The sequence below is a fragment of the Rhinolophus sinicus genome, linkage group LG06, assembly GCF_036562045.2.
Source record: "Rhinolophus sinicus isolate RSC01 linkage group LG06, ASM3656204v1, whole genome shotgun sequence".
Taxonomy (NCBI): Eukaryota; Metazoa; Chordata; class Mammalia; order Chiroptera; family Rhinolophidae; genus Rhinolophus; species Rhinolophus sinicus.
Window position 1 is genome coordinate 165,292,148 of NC_133756.1, and position 20,808 is coordinate 165,312,955.

Genomic DNA, 20,808 nt, shown 5'->3' on the forward strand with positions numbered 1-20,808 from the left:
TCAGCCTGCCTCCCCCAGCGCCTGGCAGTCGGAAGCCCCTGAGACCGGAGCTGCTGGGGACGTCCAGGCCCTCCTGGTCAGAAGTCTGAATTCCTCCGGCCTGATGCCTTCTCCTTCACCTGTCCAGGTCTTTGATGGGCAAGGGTGTGGCGGCCACACACAGCCCTGACCCTTGGCCAACTTGGGCCCACTGCCCAGTGGGATCAATGTGGAGCCCCTGGGCGGCTCCTGGGGCTGCCCTGCCTGTCTCCTCCTCCCTGGTGGGGGCTGATGTCCCTTCTCAGGCTGGTGCCTCTTGCTCTGCTAACAGAGACCTGAGGACCCCCCCGTCCTGCCCCCCAAGCACACAGCTGCAGGTACACATATGGGGACGGCATATCAGGGAGCAGCTGGCCTCGTCTGCAGGCTGTGCTGGAGCTTGGCCTGGGCAGCCCTGGGAAGCACCCACTCCACTCAGACTGCGAAGGCCTCACGCTCAGGAGCTGCTGGCTGCATCCCGCCCCTGGCCCAGGGTGGTCTTAGGGACTGCATCTGCCGCTGGGCCTGCCACGGCCCCTGCAGTGGCCCTGCTCAGCCAGCAGAGGAGAGTGGCTACCCACTCAGTGGCCTTGGCCTCTGGCAGGTGCTGTCCCATGAGCTGGCTGAGCCAGAGATAGGGCGTTGAGGTCAGAGGGACCGGGCAGATTTTATTTTGGGTATCGGTGGCCTTCCCTCAGGGCGCCAGGCCCATGTACAGCAGGACAGTGCTCGCGGGCACTGCTGGATGGGCCACCGAGGATGGGCTGCCGAGGACCTGCACAGGTAATCTACACCCCATCTACCGGCCAGGCTTGGGTGGGAGGAGGGGGGCAGGGCAGGGGCCTTGCCTGGGGTCCACAGGGGAACTGGAGACCTGGGGGGAGGCAGGGGATGGGGTGGCCCAGCCAGGTGTGCTGGGGGCTGGTCTCAACCCCAAGAAGAGTTTAAGGACTGTGTAGGGCCTGGGCCCGGGGACAGTGTGGGGTGGGCTTCCAAAGTCAGCGAGGCTGGCAGAGACAGGGAGGGGCAGCCCCCATGCGTCTTGGCTCCAGCTGTCCTTGCGGAGCGACCCCCAGAGTGGTGAAGGAGGGCAGGGGTCCCTCGATCGGGGCCTGACCCCCCAATGTGCATTGTTGGGGGTGGTAGGGCCCAAGGGACCTTGAACGTCTCTTGGGAGCCCTGAGCTGAACTGGGCCCCGCCTGGTGCCAGCTGGAGCTCCAGTCCACCCAGCCCCATGGGCTCCGGCTCTGCCAGGCTCCAGGTAGAAGCTGCTGACACAGCGCTATCCCGGGCCTCACGCGGCTGCTGCCCCACACACCCTGGGTGCTTCTATGCGATCTGTAGGTCACGGTTCTTCTATCTCCTGTGTATGCAACTCTGGTTCCCAGAGTTGGGGAGCAGGGGCTGTCGGGTGGGGCCTCCCAGGCAGGAGGACAGATAGTGAGGGGATTACCCCAGCAAGGTACCCTTTGAGCAGTGGTCCCTCTGAGCCTCTCATCCTCTGTGGTGGGCAGGCACTGGCCCCCGGGTCCTGATCACTGAGCAGTGGGCATTAGCGGTACTCAGAGAAGAGAGAGCATGGGTCCTCGTCCCCGAGGCTGGGCTCGATGTGGATGGTTCCTAGAGGGGCTGGGTGGTCAGCGCAGCGCCTACGGTGCCTCCATGACACCATCCACCCCACCTGCCTCTTGCCCCTTGGGTTGTCCACTCTGGTCCTGGCTAATTGCCCAGCGGTGGACCTTGAGACTGCCTCCACCCGCTGCCCTCAGCTGACGTCCAATCCAGCTTGAGAAGGGAGACAGCACTGTCCCCTAGATGCTGCCTCAGAGCTGGGCCAGAGTGAGAAAGGTGGCCGTGACTTTTTTGAGTTTTAATACTTCTGAACTGCCATATTTACTCTGTCTTTGGGGAGGTTGGCCGCTACCTATCCATCCATCAATCCATCCATCCACCATCCATCCATCACCCATCCATCCATCCATCCATCCATCCATCCATCATCCATCCATCCATCATCCATCCATCATCCATCCATCATCCATCCATCCATCCATCCATCCATCCATCCATCCATCCATCACCCATCCATCCATCCATCCATCCATCCATCCATCCATCCATCACCCATCCATCCATCCATCCATCCATCCATCCATCCATCCATCCATCTATCCATCCATCACCCATCTATCATCCATCCATCCATCATCCATCCATCCATCCATCCATCCATCCATCATCCATCCATCCATCCATCCATCCATCCATCCATCCATCTATCCATCCATCACCCATCTATCATCCATCCATCATCCATCCATCCATCCATCCATCCATCCATCCATCCATCATCCATCCATCCATCACCCATCCATCATCCATCCATCCATCCATCATCCATCCATCCATCCATCCATCCATCCATCCCCCATCTATCATCCATCCATCCATCCATCCATCCATCCATCCATCCATCCATCCATCATCCATCATTCATCCATCATCCATCCATCCATCCATCATCCATCCATCCATCCATCCATCATCCATCCATCCATCCATCCATCCATCCATCATCCATCATCCATCCATCATCCATCCATCCAACCATCCATCATCCATCCATCCATCCATCCATCCATCATCCATCATCCATCCATCATCCATCCATCCAACCATCCATCATCCATCCATCATCCATTCATCCATCCATCCATCCATCCATCCATCCACCCATTCATCCATCATCCGCCCATCTGTCCATCCCCCAAACCTTCACCAAGCACCTCTTGGGTGCTGGGATGCGGGATGACCCCAAGGCAGAATGCTCACTATTTCAGGTGCTGTGAAGTTTCTATCAGGCCAGTCATGTGTGCCCCAACTTAGGCCACCACACACCTCAGCTCCCAGAAGTCATGGGACAGGACAGAGTGTCTGAATCCAGAAGCCACAGGCCTGGGTCCCACGGCCCTATGGGGGGGATGGCCTTTGCAACTCAGCCAGTCCTGCTCCCGTGTCACTCCCGCAGTTAGTGAGCACTGAAGGGCCAGAACATGGTCAGGACGAGCTTTATTGCACAACATGGAGGGGGCTGCAAGCAGGGGGCAGGGAGGGACACAGGGCCTGAACATCCAGTGCAGGCATTGGTGGCTCTTGACTGGGAGGTCCCTCGGAAGGTGCCCTGTCTCTGCACAGGCTGTGCCTCCCTCATGAGCTCTTGGCCTCTGTGGGGACAGTGCCTTTCGCCAAGCATCAGTGAGAGTCCCTTTCCTCCCTGGGCTGTGAGAGGCAGAGCCCAGGGGGTCAGGGAGCAGGAGGGGGAAGAGGTTGGAGGGTCCACGGATAGAGGTTGCATCAGTGGCAGGTGTTGGAGGGACATGGGCTGCCAGGTGGGCAACGGGAAGCAGCTTCTTCAGCAGAGCTGGGGGTGGACATGTGGCTGGACTCTCTCCTGGGAGCCTGGATTGGGAGTGTGGAGGGAGCCGCCAGTTTGCATCAGGAGAGCTGCAACACAGGTGGGAGGGGACTCAGGCGGCAGTCCCAGGAGGGCGGTCCTGCCTCTCCCAGCCTCCAGCCTCTCTCTGGTGGCCAACCTGGCCCTGCCCACACACCCCCTCCCACCACCTGGAGCCACCCACCTCCATCTTGGAGGCCAGCTTCCCCAGGCTGAGCTCTGGTGCCCTGGGCCCTTCTGGGGACTCAAGGCTGAGGGAATGTTGCCCATCACCTGTTTGTCTGCTAGCCTGGCAGCCCCCAGAGATAGACCTGGAGTTCTTGGGGGCCTGGACTCCCAGAGGTAGGCAGCCCAAAATGAGCCCTGGGGCATACCCCTCTGGCGCCTCTCCAGGCCGACCCCTCCTACCTGGCAGAGCCCCTGGCGCCCAGGCCTCCCTCCTCCCCCACACCAGCGGCCTCTGGCTTGGCCCAGACAGCATTTGTCAATGTCCTTGCAAGCACGTGGCGCCCAGAAACAAGGGCGGGCGGCTTGGCCGGGATCACCCCAGCCAGGAGGTCTGCGGGAAGACCCCATTTAGCATAGCTCAGCGAAATGGCTCCCACATCCAGGCCAATCTACCTCTGATGATGCAGCCTCAGCTCTCTGAGCCTCTGGCCGCCACCTCACCCCTGGCTCACAGCAGACGCGCCTGTGGTCGGGCCGGCGACGGCACGGCGCCCCCTCACGCGTTTGCGGACAGGCCCTCTTCCTGCCCTCGTGGGTGCCTGGCCCAACACGTGCCCCCCACTTGGAGCTGGCCCATGGGCCTCCCGGCCCTGGCGGTGCACACAGGCAGCACGTGGAGGCAGGCTCCAGCCCTCGTCCATCACCCACCAGTGACTCAGGCCTCTGTGGGCTCATTTCTAACTGGGGGTGATGGCACAGCCGCCCCATGGAGTTGCTGCGGCCGACAGATGTGTCTGGAATGCACCTGGCAGGTGCCCCCTGCTCAGGAAACAGGGCTGTGCTGGCCAGGCAGTAACTCCTCTGGGCCTCGGGTCCTCCGGCACAACAGGGGGACCACGTGCCCTCCCTGCCAGCTGACGGCTGTCCCTCCCCACCCCAGGGCACATCAATGCTTATCTCCACTGCCTCGATACCCCCTGAGGCGGCTGTCCCCTGTCCCCAGGGGCCCCCGGGGGCCCCCCCACCCCTGATGCCCAAGCCTGGGAAGGAGAACGTGCGTCTGCAGAGACTACTGAAGAAGGAAGCCCGGAAGAAGATGGCGGGGGGCGGGCTCTCTGCCCCGCAGGGAGCTTTTCGCACCTCCCTGTCCCCTGTGAGCGAGGCCAGCCACGACCAGGAGACCACGGCCCCACGCCCCACCGAGGCCCAGCATGTGGTGGCCTCCCGGGCCCGCGCGCCCCCCACACCCGTCAGCCACCATGTGGCATCACCCCTGCAGAAGCCCTGCTTCTCCCTCAGCTTCACGCAGTGCAGGGGTCTGGCAGCTCACGTCCAGGCCCCGGGGCCCCAGCTCACAGCCCCAGCCCCAGAAGACCCCTGGCCCCACAGTGGCTTTGCCCAAGTCTCGGCCACCGCAGTGGGGGGCACCCACATCAGCCAGGTGCACATCCAGCTGGTGTCGTCCCCACGGGCTGGGACCCCTGAGCCCCCTCAGACAGCCCCAGATGGGGGGCCTGGTGGCCAGGACCAAGACACAGTCCCCTGCCCTCCTGGGACCCAGCCCTCGATCCCAGTTGCCCACATCCGCCCACTTCCCACCAGGGCCCCAGCTGCCAGGCCCTGGCCTGAGGTGCCCCCTGTGCCCAAGCCGACCCCCAGCTTCCAGGCTTCGGGGCCCAGAGAGGTCAGCAGCCGGGTCGTGGTAGCTGTAGTCCCCACTTACTGCTCACCGGGCCCCTCCGCTTACGGGACGGCCCCTGCGGCCCCTGATGATGAGAGCCTGGGGGAGCCCCCCACGGCTGTCTCTGCCGCCGAGACCAAGCAGGTCTCCAGCCTCCACGGGGCCTCAGCCTCCACCCCGCCGTCAGGCCCCCACCCCTGCCCTATCCCCAAAGTCGCGCCCAAGCCTCGTCTCAGCGGCTGGACGCGCCTCAAGAAGCAGCTGATGCAGGAGGCAGAGGAGCCCCCGTTCCTGGGTCCGGAACAGAAGCCCAAGCGCACGGAACAGGAGGTGACAGCCCCTGCCCACTGGGTGCCCCGGCCCCCCGCCTCCCGGGCGTCAAGGCTGTGGGACGCGGTGCTGTACCGCGTGTCGGTGGCCGAGTCCCGCGGAGGCTCAGAGGGGCCCAGGGACGAGGGGCGCGCCCTGGCTGGCCTCAGCCGCCTGCCCTTCCTGTGTCGGCCCCACTTCAACGCCCGGAAGCTGCAGGAAGTGGCCACCCGGCCTCCCCCCACCATCCACTCGGTCCTGGAGCTGAGCCCCCAGCCCAAGAACTTCAACCGGACCGCGACCGGGTGGAGGCTCCGGTGAATGGCCAGCAGGGCGGCCCCAGGGCCCAGAACTATGGAGTGGACAGAGGGGGCTGAGGGTCCAGTTGGGAGCCACAGCCACTGAAGAAGGCAGCAGGGCCAGATGGACCTGGGAGGGGCCAGTCGGGGGCTCAGGGAACCTGGAGGTGACTGGGCGGTCAGGGGGGACAGGTCTGGTGGATGGAGCATGGAGGAACAGGGTGGGGGGGGCGAGGCTGGCAGCAGGTGGGGACAGAGGTGAGTCGGTTTCTGTGTGCAGAGCGTGGGGGCTTACAGCGTGAATGAAGCTCAAGGAGAAATGCCCAAACCTACTGTGAGGCACACGGCTGGACAGACTGACCCGGTGTGGAGGGCCTGCCGCCGTCTCCAGGGAAGCCTGGCAGGGAAGGAGGGAGGCCAGGCTCAGCCTCTGGACACTCTGGGCTGTGAACTGTGAGGTCGATGGGAGAGGGGCACGGAGGTCCTTGGGGAGGCCTCTGGACTCAGGAGGGGAAGGAGCGTAGAAAGGGGGCTGGCTGACCCACCCTCCCCAGGATGAAATGGGTGCTGTGAACGGATCCTGGGACCCAGGCCACTAATAAAGTGTGTCACGCCATGGCAGTGGGTCACCTTTCTGACTACACCAGATGAGGGGGACGGTGCTGGAAACTGGAGCGGCCCCACTGGGGCAGGAGGCTGACACGAAGGTTCGGGCCCCTTTCAGACCCTCAGTGCACACTGGGCGGGACCTGAGCTCCCAGGCCTCCATCCCTTCCATTTCCTACGATGCCAGCCCTTCCGTGGCGGGGGACACCTCAGCTGCCTAAGGAGCCCAGTGTGGACGTGTGGCCTCTTCCCAGAAGGGAGGTTTGAGCTCCCCCTTCGGAGAATGGCTGAGCGGGGTTGAGGCCTCGGAAGGAACAGGGTTCGGTGTCAGATGGGGTGGGGGCAAATCCGCAGGGCCTGGGAGACTGAGCCGTCTGGGTCCTGGCCAGCTCTGAGGCTGGGCATTTTGCCCTCCCAGACTCCCTTGTAGCCTGTGACATGGGCAAGCAGGCTTTGTCCGTGCCGCCACGTTCTCAGAATGGCCCACTTTACCCACAACAAGTGGCTACTGCCTGAACTCACCAAGAGGGGCAGCCTAGGGCACTGAGCCCTCATCCATGAGCACTTTCTCGTACTTCCCATGTCCGGTGGCCACAAACTTGTACCTCTTCCCAGACGGGGTGCTCTGTTGGGGAAGGAGACCAAGAGCAAAGGTGAGCACAGCATCAGGGTGAAGACGTGCCTCCGGGAAGCCCTCCCAGAGGCACCGAGGATGGCACCACGTTGCTCTCAGCTGTGGGACCCACCCTCCCTGCATCAACCACGGTTAGGCTACCTTAATTGTGGATGAAGTCTTGGAGCCTCCTGTCTGCTCCCAGAGGTTTTTCTTGCTCATGTCTCCAGCTACAATATCCTGGGGACAAAATGGAGGCACATGTGACAGATGCAGACCGCTGACTAGGGGGCACTGGAAGGCCTGGGCCTTTCTCTCCTGCCTAGCCTCACCTGGCCAGGGGCCCAGGACCTGCCTCCTTGGATGACAGCCCAATGGAGAGGAGGGAACCAGCCTTCTCCACGTGACTTTCCGTGCTTGGGGCCAGTTCCCCTACAGGCCCGTGTTCCCTCTGCCCACCCTCTGCCCAGCCAGGTGGTCTCACACTTGCCTCCCCAAAGGAGCCCAGCCTGGCCTGGAAGGGGTCCTACCTTGCAGGAGGGGCCCTTGGAGGAAGACTGAGCCTGCACCTCTCCTGTCTCCCACCGGCTCTTGGTGCTTGCCACGGCCATGCTGGGCAATTCGATGGAGGGCTGGCGAGCCAGCTTGGGGTTCCGGCCAGCAGTCTGCAGAGGAGACAGAGCCCAGCACTGCTTAAGTGGAGAGCCACCTGGGACCCATCAGAGAGGCCCAATGAGACCTTTTCCCACACAGACAGTATCCTCTGTGTCTCCGTATTTCCCCAGGAACGCTTTCCCAATGCAGGGTGGGAGCAAAGCACTCTGAACAGATGTGCATCCTTCCCGTCAATGTGCCTGTGAAACACCCCTTATTCTGTAGAGCACAGGTGACATGGTGGGTTACGAGACAGATGTGGGCTGTCTTCACACTGCACATGGCATAGGGCTGGGGGAGCATGGGATGGACGGAGGGGGTTGGTTGGATGAAGGGGTGTTGGTTTGATGGAAGGATGTTGGTTGGATGGAGGGACATTGGTTGGATGAGGAATGGCTGCATGAATGGAGGAGAGAGCCAGCAGAAGCAGGGTCCCAAGCATACCTCAATGGCCTGCGTGTACTGCTCTAGCCGCTCATCAATCTTGGAGATAGGCAGGGCTGGCTGGGACTTCTTCACACTGTTACTGGAGGGTAGGAGAAGGTCATGCCCCATGACCCTTGCTTCACTTTTACACTCCACCCTGAGCCTCCACCAGAGCCCCCTCAGCCTCCCAGAACTCCACCCTCTGGGTTCCTCGCTTATCCCGCTCTGGGAAAACCCTGAGTCCTAGTCTGGAAAACAGTCAGACGTACCTCTTCTTGATGGAGCGGTTCAGGGACTCGGTTCTGTCAATGAGCTGTGGAGGGCGGGCAGAGACGTGAGCCTCCGGAGCCAGGGCAAGGCCCACATTCCACCCCCCGCCCCAATGTTTCTCCTGTCTGGATGCTGGGGTGGGGAGGGAGGGGGGAAGGGGGAGGGAGGGCAGTGTGGGGCTGGGGGCACTGGCAGAGAATGAACAGGAGTGTTCCCTATTCTGGGGCTGACGTGGAGCTGCTTCTCGCGCTGGCAGAGAGGGAAAGGTGGCGGGCTTTGGGGTTGACCTACTTTGGTGCTGGGGCTCAGGGGAGGTGAGCCGTGTTCGGTGGTCTCCTCCAAGACCAAAGGGCTGGGTGTCCTGGGCTGCTGACATTTCTGGTGCCGGGAAGAGAACATCTGAGGTTATGGGGCCTAGATGACCACCCCCTGTGTACCCCACTGCCCCACCTAGGACCTGTTGGAGCCAACTCTCTCCCCTCCCTGGGCCTCAGTTCCTTCCCAGTCCTGACATGCTTCGGTTCTGGAATTCTCTGCCATGTAAGATCACTAAGCCCCCTCCACTCTGAGTGTGGGGGCTACATAGTCTACCGGCGGGGTGCTGGCTCCCTCTGGGCCAGTCCCATGAGGCCCACAGAGCGTGCAGGGAGCAGAAATACACTGAGCCCAGACCCCAAGGGATGCCACCGTCACCTGCTCATCTGCCTCCTCAGCCTCTGCTGGTGCCAGACTGTCCTGGACGGTCACCTCTGGTTCTGGCCCCTCCTGGGCCTCTGAGCTGGGGTGCAGATGCAACCCCTCCAGGCAGGCTGTGGCTGGGTTCACCTCGTCAGCGTCCTGGTGCCCAAGGGGCCTGTGGAGGAAGAGGGCGATCTGACTGAGGGCTATTGCTTGGTTCGAATCCCTTCCCGTTCCACATGGGGAGAGTCAGACTCCCTGAGCACCAAGGTATCCTGAGACCCCAGCCTCTTTGAGGAAGTGAGTGCAAAGAACTAAGAGCCGGCCCCTCTCCCTGGGCCCCTTGGGGAACAGCGCCCACTGTCCCAGCCCCACTGGGCAGGTCACCCCCGTGCCGAGGCTGGCCCTGGCCTCCAGGCTCTCTGGACAGGCCGCAGCCTCGTGTCCTGCTTCTCTTTGTCTACCCTGTGGCCTGGGCTGCCCTGCTCTGTGTGGGGCGAGTGAGCCTCAGGGAGAAGTCTGCCGGGTGGGGGTGAGATGGGGTCTGTGAGTGGTGTGGGGGCTAGTCAGCTGGAGGACAGGCAAGGGCAGGGGTCACTGCTAGGGCCACATCCCTGAGGAGAGGGGCCCACGGTGCTGGATGTAGGGGAAGGGAGGCCAGCCCGCTGGCAGCCAGCAGCTCTGCATTTGAGCGGGACTGAACCTGGAGAAGAAGGTGGGAAATTCTTGCATTTTCCATGATTTCAGTCCCCTTGGTGTTTGTGCCAACCAAGACCCAGACCCACCGCCCAGGGTGGGCCGGGGTCCAGCCCACGGCAGGCACACAGAGGGCCCATTGAGCTGTGGCGGGATGCAGGGCCAGGCAGGTGGGGGTGCGGGGGCAGGGAGGAGAGCAGGAGCTTCCACGGAAGAGGCAAAGCGCCCCCTGCTGTTGAGGAAAGGCTGCCGCTAGAAGGGGAGGGAGGAGCAGGCCTGGCCCACCGGCGGTGGACAGGCCACCCTGCGTACCCAGCCCCACTTGAGAAATGCAGAGTGTACACCAACTCCCAGAGGCAGATGGGGGGGAAACTGAGGCCTGGAGGGGTTGGTGGGCAGAAGGCCAAGCCAGAAACAGGGCCTCATCTAGGCAGATAGATCGTGGGGTGTGGGAGTCAGCCTGTAGGATGGCTGTGCCACGGGAGGGTTCTTAGCTGTAGCTCAAGGCTGCCTGGAGGGGCTGGGAGGTGGCCCAGAGTGGGAGCAACACGGGTCTGGTGACATTCAAGGGAACGGGGGACTCTGTCCCCCAGCTGGAGCTCCTGAGAAGAACTGGGACCCTGGGCACATGGAGGGACTTGAATGCAGTGAGCAGCTTGGACCCCAAAACTTGGGTGGGGGCGAGGCTCTAAGAGCAGCCCCCATCCTGGGCCCAGGGGCACTTTGGCCCCCACTCCCCGCCCGCCCCTGTTCAGACCAGCAAACACGTTTGCACATCTGGAAAGCTTGTCCCCCAGGCTGACTCTCGGGCCCGCACATCTGGAAATACCTGCTCCCCTCCGTGGGAATGGAGGCCAGCCAGCCCCGAGGGAGGAAGGGGCGGGCGGCGGGGGCCAGAGCCTCCATTACGTAAGTGGGCTGCAGATGTGGCAACACCCCGCCGGCCGCAGCTGGTCTGGATGGGGCCCAGGGCCCTGGGGAGCCCAGGAATGAGATTTCCTCACCGCCTCTCCCCACAGCCCCTTGCCGGGCCGCCCTCCGTCTCGCTCTCTTCCTCCCTTCTCCCCCTCTCACAGGCACGGGGGGCCTTTAGGGGGGCTGGCTGGGAAGGGGAGCGGCGGTCATTGCTCAGGCCCAGGTTGGGGGCATTGGAGAGAGCCCCCGCCTGGCAGCCCCATCTCCAGGCTTGACCCCACTTGCCTGTCCTCCTCCTGGTCACCCTCTGTGCTCTCTCCCTCGGGGGGCTCCTCAGCCGTGCTGTGCCGAGGCTTCTGCTCTGGCTTCTGGCTCCAATCGCTGAAGCCCTCGTCCTCGTCCAGCTCAGGGGCCTCCGAGGCCTTCAGGCTGCGGCCGGGAGAACAGCACAGGGGCTGGGGCTGGGCCAGCATGCCAGGCAGGGGTGACCTCCCATCCACCCCTCCTGTCTCAGACCCTGAGTGCCACACAGGCAGCACGCACAGCCGGGCTGTCTCCCCAACATCCAAGGATCCCTGAGGGCAGGACTGTGTCCCCTCCATAGTCTGGAGCTTTCTGAGACCAAGGCTGTGTCTCACCCCATTAAGGCAGGGCTCCGCACCGACAGGGCTGTGTCTCCCCCATGAGCTTAAGGTTCCCCGAGAGTTGGGCTGTCTCTCCATCAGTTTACGGCCCCCAGAGACCTGGGCTGTGTCTCCCCCATAGGTCTAGGGCCCCCCGAGAGCTGGGCTGTGTCTCCCCAATCGGTCTAGGGCCCCCAAGAGCTGGGCTGTGTCTCCCCCATCAGTCTAGGGCTCCCCCGAGAGCTGGGCTGTGTCTTCCCCTTAGGTCTAGAGCCCCCCGAGAGCTGGGCAGTGTCTTCCCCTTAGGTCTAGAGCCCCCCGAGAGCTGGGCAGTGTCTCCCCAATTGGTCTAGGGCCCCCGAGAGCTGGGCTGTGTCTCCCCCATCAGTCTAGGGCCCCCCGAGATCTGGGCTGTGTCTTCCCCTTAGGTCTAGAGCCCCCCGAGAGCTGGGCAGTGTCTTCCCCTTAGGTCTAGAGCCCCCCGAGAGCTGGGCTGTCTCCCCCATCGGTCTAGGGCCCCCCAAGAGCTGGGCTGTGTCTCTCCCATAGGTCTAGGGCCCCCCGAGAGCTGGGCTGTGTCTCCCAGCATCCCATGTCCCTGAGTGTGGGTGACCAGTCTCCCTGTGCTCTCCCAGCTGAGCTCCCAGGGCCCTGCCTTCAGGCTCCTTTCCTGGGCAGCAGGGTAACTAAGCCCCTGCACCCTGTCCTCCCACCTCAGGCCTCTGGTCCTGGTGTGGTGGGCTCCCCCCTACCCCTTAGCCTCTGCCTACTTCTTCAAGGACCTGGTCTGAAGGGCCGTGACCGCTGCAACACCCCACCCCGCCCAGAGCTGCTGACTCGGAGAAAATGGAACAAAACGGGGCCGGGAAGGGGGCAATATTGGAAAAACAGCCCAGCCCAGCCGTGGAGGCCTCCTGGGCCTGGGAGGAAGCGAGCCGGCTGGAGCCTGCCAAGTTGGACATGGCCTCCATGAGTCACCGGCAGCAGGGAGCATGGGCGGGGGGCTCGGGGGCCAGGGCCACGCAGCTGGGGTCAGAGTTGGTCCAAGCAAAGGCTGGGACCCCTTGAGGCGGCCAGAGCCTGAGCAGCCTGGAGCCTGGCCGGGAAGAGCTGCGTGTGTCTCTGGCCAGGCATCCGGCACAGTCCACAGACATGCGGGGCTGTGACGACCCTCACCCAGGAACACTCCCCAGTCCTGCCCCTACTCCTGGCCGACTCCTCTCCAGTCTCAATTGCTCTGGGACCCCCAGTGTGAGGTCTGACCACCACAGCCCCCTCTCTCAGGGTGCAGGACCCGGTGACCTGCCATGGTGGCTTACAGCTTCTCCTGCTCTTGAGGCTCTGGGGACTGGTTGCCTCCGTCCTCGTCCTGGGCCCGCAGCTGCCTGTCCCTCTCCCGCCGGCGTCGCTCTCGGGCGGCCTCCTCGCCATCCTCCAGACCCCACTGTGTGGCGAGCCTGGAGACACAGAGAGACGGTCACATCTCAGCCCAGACCCTACTTCTCCCACCCAAACAGGCCTTGCTGAGCTGTGTGCTGAGGGGGCTGGACAGCCCGGCCCTCTCTAGGCCTCAGTTTCCCCATCTTTAGGCAGAGGTCATGTGACATGGTGGTGAAGGTGCCCTTGGCTGGGGGGAGGTCCCAGGGCTCTGTAGGCGTCTGATATCCATGTGCCTCCTGGTGATAGGGGGCCCCCAGTGTACAGGATCGGAGAAGACCCTCCTTCCCCATCTACCAGCTACACCCCTGGACCTGATCAGAACCAGGATACAGGCCAGCGAGGCTCTGGCCCCAGGCAAGGCCCCGGAAGACATGGGAAGGTGTCGATGAAGGTACGGAGAGCTGTGGCCACTCTAGACTGTTCCTAAGATGGGGAAACTAAGGCTCACTGCAGAGTCAGGCTCAAGAGGGCCTCCTCCCTCAGGGTGTGCTGACACCCACAGCTTCTCGGGGTCCGTCAGGGCCATGCAAGGGTGGCCTGGGACTGGGGGTCCACAGCCCGGCCGCCCCTGCCCCTGCCCAGCACGTCCCTGGCCCTTGGTGTCCAGCCAGCACGGCCCTGCCTCCTCCCCCAGCCCCCCTACAGCCCGAGAGGGGAGCCCCGGGTCCCCACTGCTGCAGGGCTCACTGCCCCACACTGGGGTCTCAGCCCCTTCCTGCCGGTGTCCGCTGAATGACCCCGCAGTGCTATCTCTGGGCCTCCGCCCTGAGGCCTCAGCAGCCAGCTCGTGATCTAATCTCTCTTAAGACTCCTTGGAGCCTCTCAGACAAAAACCAGGCCCCCCCACAGCCTCAGCTCAGGCCCACTCCCTCCCCCCGCGCCCGTGGGACCCAGGCCTCCACACCCCAGGCTTCCCACCCCCGACGCCTGACGCCGCCCCCACGGGCCCCAGGGAGCCCTTCATCCCCACACCTGGTCCCATCACGTGGCACATGAAGCCCTGCCTCCCACTCCAAGCCCTTGGCTGGGGGCTGTGGGGCCCCGTTCTGCATGGGAGGTAGGGCTTGGGGTGCTCATGCAGCTGCTGGGTTTGGTGTCCCTCCCCACCGTGTGCACCAGCAGCCCCTCCAAACGGTGGGTGGGAGCAGAGAGCTGGGTCCCATGCTGTGGGGTGGAAGGAAGGTGCCTACCCCTCTTCTGAGGTGACCCCAGGGGCATCCCGAGAGGGTTCCTTGGAGGGTGAGGCAGCCATTTTGTTCCCCTCGCTCCCTGTCCCAGCTGCACAAGCCTAGGGATGTGTTTGAGTCGGGGTGTTTGGGCCAATGTGTGATACATGAGTGTGTGTGTGAGCCCACGTGGGCTGTGTGCCTGGGTCCAGGTGGGGTGTGAGCGGTGGGCCCAGGTGGGGTGTGTGCCTGTGCCTGAGGCCTGGGACTGAGCCTGATCTCCTCCTCAACCTGGTCTCAGGTTCCAGGGGCCTTTCCTGCACAGGACAATACTCCCCGGACCCTCCACCAAGTCCTGGGGACACTACACCAGCCAGTGCAGAGCCCACACTGTGTCTCAGGCTTAGACATGTACAAACTCCCTGGGCTCGCCCTCTGGCCCTGTGTCCAGGCCACAGGAGCCCCCATGCAGGCCTGTGCATGGCTCCTGTACCAGGCAGAACACAAACACACAGCACGCAGCTGGGCCTCCCTTGCACACACAGACATGTACACTTTCTCATGAGCCCCACGCTCAGACCCACGTAGGCACATAGACCCACAGTCCACATGTGGGCACAGACACCCCACACCATGCACACACATGAACACACACGGATGTGCACGTGCAGCTGAGACATGGGACCGAGGTGAGGGCCAAAGGCAGAGCCAGCCCCCCAGCACACTGTTTACTGTTTTCCCGGCCATCTCCCCGGCAACGGCCCTGGGAGAGGCCAAGAAGTATTTTCTGAGAACATCCTCCCTGAGGCCCCTTTGAGGGTCACCCCCTGCTCTTACCACTGCATGAGACACCCCCCCGCCCCCAGCCCTGCTGGTCAGGGAGTCGGGGGGTGGGGGGCAGAGTGGGAGTGCAGGGTAGGGGTCTCCCAGTGTCTCCCCAAAGCCCCACGCTGCGAGCAGCTACCCTGTGAGCAGCCCCTGACCGAGTAGCAGCCCCAGGACAGGAGCCAACTAGGCCCCTTCCCTCCCACCCCCTCCCTTCTCTCACTGCTGCCCCAGGATGTGAGTAATGCGGCCCCTCCTGGCCCCTCCCATGACCTCAGCCCCTCACTGATCCACAGCTGGGCTCTGTTCTGGGAACTGAGGTGGGGGTGGCTCTCTTGGGGTGGGGTGGGGGCCTCTGGCCTGGGAAAGGCGCCCCCGGCCAGAGGCCCAGACCCCTTGGCACGCTCAGCAGAGCTGTCAGGACGCTGGCGACAGCCGGCCGCCTGTGGCCCCAGCTCAGCCGGCTGCAGCTGCGAGGGATTTGCTGTTCCTAAGCAAATGCAATTAGGCGATTTCCTGTGTCTGTTCTGGCTCCATGCTTGAGGCCCAGGGCTCAGCCCGAGGGGCGCGGAGTGGGGCTCCACACCCGCGTCAGGCTCCACCGCGGGGCCCTGCCCCACCCAGGTGCAAGAGCATGCCAGACCCCAACAGGCCGGGCAGGCGTGGGGCTCCCCACACTCAGTGGGGGTCCTTGAGTTCAGGGGCTGCCCCACCCCCGCTGGCCGGGTCCATCACCTCCAGACCCCTGACTTAAGACGCCGGCCCCCCTCCTCTGCTTCCTCTGCAGCCCCCAGTCCCCACTGAGGGCCAGTGGTGCCAGTCCTGCACCAGGCCTGGCCCTCCCCCTCCCTCTTCCCCTGCCAGCGTGGCTGGCTCCAGAAGGGGCTCCAGACCTCGGTCTCATCTCTCCTTTGCCCCCTGCAGGCAGCAGGTGGGCTGCCCTGCTTGCCTCTCTGAGGAGCCTAAAGGTCCACTTAGCGTCATGGGGAGGGCTTGGGGCTCGGCTGGGGGTAAGGGCCACAGGGAGGATAGCCAGGCCAGGACTGTCACCAGGAACTTTTTCTTTAGGCCCACAGGGGACCCTCCTGACCACAAGTCCCCTGAACACCATGGGCAGGAGTTGGCTGGGAGGCCTGGGGAGCTGCACTCGTCCTCCACCCCCGTCCCCAGCCTCCCTGGGGTCTCGTACACCATGCACCAGGGTGGACACTTGCAAAGTACTGGCCCCTCAAGTGACTGTAGTGGCCACAAGGGACAGAGAGTGGAGGGAAATGACCCATGTAGAGGTCCTCTTAGCGCTGGCTTCCGGGGGTGGAGGGAAGCCCACGCGCCCACCACCTCGGTCACAGACCAGGCCTCCAGGGCAGAGGTCAGGCCCTCTTGGGGGCTTGGGAGAGTACAGCACCCCCACCCAACAACTGGGGGTGCCTCTCACAAGTTGGGCAATGCAGGGTCCTGCCCAGGCAGCCTGGGGAGGGTCTGCGGGTACAGAGCTGCCAGGGTGCTGGCTGTCACTAGTCCTTGCCAGGGCAGCTGGGGGTGCAGCTGTGAGAGGGGAGGGAGAGCCTGGAGCACAAAGAACCTGAGCCAGCTAGCAAGCAGGTGGTGGTGGGTGGGGCGGCCAGAGAGCCCCAGGCGCCCCAGGCAGGGGTGCGGGCACTTGGCTGCAGCTACAGGGACCTGCTCTGCACCAACCTGGAGCTGGTCCAGCCCACCCTCCCTCCAGGGGCACCTTTCTGGGTGTGCCCGTGCCCTGCTGGGCCTGGGGGGAGGCAACCCCTGTCCTGGTGGTCACAGCCTGGTGGGCCAGGCAGACACGCCGCCAGACACCCCACTGCTTAGGGGAGCTCAGGAAGCAACGCTGAACTTAGGTCTGAAAAATGAGCAGGAGTTTGTGGGCCAGGGAGAGGGTGAGGGCAAACACGCAGGCGAGAATGTGGGTGGCCGCAGACCCCGTGTGGCCAGGCCAGGGTGGGACGGCTGTGGGGACATGGGTGGGCAGCTCTGTCAGGTCCACGCCAGCACAGGTACCATGAAACTGGCATTCCAAAGAGGCCCAGCTGGCATGTGAAGGGGAGGGGAGGCAGGGCATTCGGAGGAAGAAGTGACAGGCTGGGACGGACGGTGGGGTGATCAAAGGGACAGTGTCCCCCAGAACCCCCGGGCATTCGTCCTGTGCCTGTGGGGGGTGGGAGAGATGGGGAGCTCCACAGGGTAGGTTTGGGGGAGGTACCAAGTTGAGCTTGGGCGTGCAGGGTGCGGGGTGAGTGGGGACCCCCAGAGATGGTCAGTGGGGAGGGACTGCAGGAGAGGGTCACAGGCTAATGAGGGAGAGCCCTGGGGGTACCAGTCCTGAGGCCCCTTCTGCCTCCCTGCATGACCTCTCTCCTCCCGCACGGCAACTTGTGCATGTCAGAGCTGAGGCCCAGAGCGCCAGGCTCCTGGACTGGCAGGTCACACTGTTGCAGGGGGCCTCAGTGTCCCCACATGTGAGGCTGATGGCGCTGACCTCTGCCCAGCGTTCAGCTCTGTGCTAGCTCCTTCTGACTCCCCCCCATGGTCCTCACTGCCAGGCAGGACCCAAGGGCCTGGGGCAGCTGCGGTCTCAGGAGGAATCAGGACGCAGCTAAGCTGGAGGCTCCAGGGTTACAGAAGGTTCTGAGCAGGGAGGAGTGTGGTGTGGAGTGGATGGTGATTGGAAGGGGACATGAGGTGGGGAGCCTGCTGCCGTCCTCAGGGTCACAGGCTGAGGCCCGAAGGGGCAGGGGCGTAGGGTGGGAGGGAGGCCTGAGTGGAGGAGACAGCGGCCAGTGTCTGTCAGTCACCCCAAGGAGGAGGGGCAGGGAGGAGGTCTGGCAGCAGCTCCGCCCCTCCAGGGAGGACAGTGGCTGGGACGGACAGGGCTATGGTCTCTCTGAGCCCTCTTCCCTGTGAGACCCCAGGCCTAGCCTCTAACTCCCCAGCGATAAAAGGAGCACTGACCCTCCCCAGCAGGGTGAGAACCGAGACCCTCCCTGGCCAGGCTAAGCTCCTACTCCCCATGCCCTTTGCCCACGCCACACACCACTTTTCTCTTGGCCCTTGTGGGCCGGTCCTGGGCAGGCTCCCTGGAGGAGGGGACATGTGCCTGCAAAGTTGGCTTCTCCCACAACCAGAGAGAGGATGACACCCCAAAGGGCTCAGGCTGGGGGTGCAGATCTCTGAGAGCCCAAAACTGGCAGGAGAGAGACCCACTTGCAATGTGCACTAAGTGCCCCGGGCCTCAGGCAGGGCGTCCTGGGGCGGCCCCAAGAGGGGACGCAGGGGGACCCTGCCCAGCCCATGACTGCAGCCCCTTCCCAGCCCCCAGAGGAGGACGACGGCTCTGCAACCCCAGCAGTCAGCTTCTCCTCTCTGAGCCCTGCCTTGGGAAGAAGCCACGGCAGCCTGCTCATGGGCCTGTTTGCATGACAGTGACATTCGCCCAGAGCACCCACCCACGGACTGGACGGGCCTCACCCCTTCTCCCGGCCCAGGCGCACCTCTCAGATCCTACCCAGTGTGGTCTGTGCGGGACCCTGCTAGGGCTCTCTGCCCGACACCCCCTCATCTTCCCAGTGGGGCAGCACTTGGGGATTCTTGTTTGGGGGACCCCTACCTGCCGCACCCAGAGCCCCTAAAGCCAAGGAACCCCTTCTGTACATCTTTCCCAACCCCACAGGCAGATCAGGGAGAAGGGCCTTGGCCTCTGCTCACCGAGGGCTCTTCAGGTCAAGCTCTGGCCCTCATCTCATGGTGCCACTGGTTTCTCACCCCACTCCACAGCTGAAAAGTGGGGCCGGACACCACAGACGCACGTGCCACGGTTCCCCCAAATTCCTCCCTGGGCCGGGCTCTCTGCTCCCCCTTGATAATACTCAATGTCTGCCACTGCTCCATCATGTCCTATCCAGCCCAGGTTTTCGGTCCTCATGATTCTTCCCTCCCCACACCCCAGTACAACCCTGCCGGCTCCCTCTTTCTCCCTCCCCTCCTCCCTTCTCCCACCAGGCGCTAGGGGCCCAAAGCTGGGTGGGATTTCCTCTGACCCCAACACCCACCCCTGGCACCACGGACGCCACCATAGTGTGGCCCAAGGGCCACGGAGGAGGCTCCTTATTCCAAGCTTTTATTTGGGGAGGGGAGTAGCTGGCAGGAAGCCCTCTCAGGAGAGGGGCTCCTGTGCCTGGGCCCAGCCCCGAGGTACAAGGGCACGTGGTGGTGGAGAGGAAGGGGCCACAGAAGGATGTGTGTGTCTGGGAGACGTTGTGAGGACCTCCGCCACGGAGGCACAGGGACCGACCCTCACACAGCTCCGTTCTTTCCCCATCCTGCCCGGACCCCAGATTCAACGCCCTCACGACCCAAGTTGCAGTACTGTGCCCCGCCGGTGCCCCTGGGGGACAGTGCTGTGGGAGGGAGGTCTTTCCTAAGGCGTTGCTGGCTCGCACACCCCGCTCCATGGCCCAGCTGCGGCCGCTCTGCTGGTCCCCAGCACTGCCTGCCCACTACTCCCGTGTGAGCCACCCACGCGGGAGGAGCACGACCTCAGCACGGATTCTGGAGTGGAAGGCTGTCCCCGAGCCCCCATGATACACCTGGCCCTTGGGTTCCTGCGGCCACCTTCACCCCACACCTGTGACGTGGTGGCTGTCTCGGGCCCCACGTGGCTCCTGGGGGACCAGGGTCTGAATGCCTGTTGGGGCAACCGCAGCCAGACCTGGCCCCCAAAGCCATCCAGGTGGCCAGTGGACCGCCGTCATCCACCCAGACAGCCCGACGGAAGGTGCCGTGGCAGAGCCTCTGTCACCCAGCTGCCCACGCAGCGGCGGGCGGGTCCAGCCTCAGGGAGTCTGTGACCCCGAAACCTTCCTCATAGGAGCTTCGCCACTCTCAGGTCTCCCTTTACAACTTGGCTCCACAAAGCTGAGCCTTGAGCTCTTAAGACCCTTCCAAGACTGGAAAATGGGCACCGGGACCCCTAACCCCTCTAGCCCAGGCTTCCCCTGGGTCCTCAGAAGCTAAGTCAGGCCCCGTCCACCTCTGCCCCAGAGTGGGATCCAGAACCGAGCTTGGCTTCCCGCTGACCAGCTGGTCACCTCCATCTGGCTGAGTATCCTACCTTTTGTGATGTGCTCCGTGGACAGCCGCTTCCACACCTCAGCTCCCATCTGCTCTGACCAGCTGCCCGTCTGGGCTTCGGGTTGGAGGTCAAGGCCTCACCCTCCTTGGGCTCGTTCTGCCCTTGGGTCCAGCATGACTGTGGCTGGACTGGCCTGTGCTTGCATTCCTCCCGCCGCCCTGTGCTTGCAGGTCTTCCCGTTCTCCTCCGAGTCACTGACCACAGCACTGCAGGGCCTGCGCCAAGTGCCACACAGCCCCAGAGACCTCCCCGGGCGCCCCGCCCCTCCGCACTCAGCATCCTTTGCTTCAGTCAGTCATCCGCCTACACACTGCATCCCTCGGTCCGACCTCCCAGGGACTGGACAAGGGGGCTGACCACACGGCGCCCCAGCTGACCGGCAGCCCGGCTGCATCTCCAGGTCCAGCCCAGTCTCCTCTTGGCGCCGGACGGCCCTCCAGGAGAGCCAGTCGCTCGCGAGCCGGGCTGGGACTGCCTGGCACAGCTCTCGGAGTGCTCACGAGGCCAGGCCTTGGCACGTTCCATGACACGCGACTGGTGGCTGGCACTGGCTGGGGCTTCTGCCATCCCTCTCCCCTTTCTTCCTGCCCAGAACCCGGATCCACCTCACACCCCTGAATGCCCCACGCAGGGTTCTACCCACAGCCATCACCGAAATGGCTTCGTGTCAGCCCAGTCCCCGGGTCTCTGGCTGCCCACCTGGGCGGGAGCCGCCGCAGCCTGGCATACGACCACCTGTCCATCAGCCCCCGTCCCGCCTTCACAGCGAGTCCTCGACCCCAAGTGCCCAGAGCAGCCAGACCCT

At 63.7% G+C, this 20,808-nt stretch overlaps 2 protein-coding genes across 5 annotated transcripts in view; one reads left to right on the forward strand and one right to left on the reverse strand.

Annotated features, from left to right (window-relative positions):
• The first annotated feature begins 691 nt into the window (after window positions 1–691).
• PRR33 (proline rich 33) lies at window positions 692–6,546 on the forward strand. The gene is made up of 2 exons (XM_019718536.2): window positions 692–801; window positions 4,582–6,546. Exons 1-2 carry the CDS (start codon window positions 778–780, stop codon window positions 5,950–5,952), a joined length of 1,395 nt encoding a protein of 464 aa, XP_019574095.2. The 5' UTR covers window positions 692–777; the 3' UTR covers window positions 5,953–6,546.
• Window positions 3,072–20,808, reverse strand: part of LSP1 (lymphocyte specific protein 1) — a 32,835-nt gene continuing 15,098 nt past the window's right edge. For 2 of the 4 annotated variants that reach the window (XM_019718538.2, XM_074336933.1), the window contains exons 2-11: window positions 12,731–12,868; window positions 11,074–11,217; window positions 9,193–9,352; window positions 8,791–8,877; window positions 8,499–8,542; window positions 8,248–8,329; window positions 7,680–7,814; window positions 7,312–7,389; window positions 7,059–7,161; window positions 3,072–3,523 (exon numbers count right to left, since the gene is read on the reverse strand). In XM_019718538.2, the coding sequence (XP_019574097.2) occupies window positions 7,072–7,161; window positions 7,312–7,389; window positions 7,680–7,814; window positions 8,248–8,329; window positions 8,499–8,542; window positions 8,791–8,877; window positions 9,193–9,352; window positions 11,074–11,217; window positions 12,731–12,868 (958 nt within the window). In that variant the 3' untranslated portion in view covers window positions 3,072–3,523; window positions 7,059–7,071. The remainder of the gene's footprint in view (window positions 3,524–7,058; window positions 7,162–7,311; window positions 7,390–7,679; window positions 7,815–8,247; window positions 8,330–8,498; window positions 8,543–8,790; window positions 8,878–9,192; window positions 9,353–11,073; window positions 11,218–12,730; window positions 12,869–20,808) is intronic. The other 2 variants (XM_074336934.1, XM_074336935.1) reach the window with 2 other exon arrangements.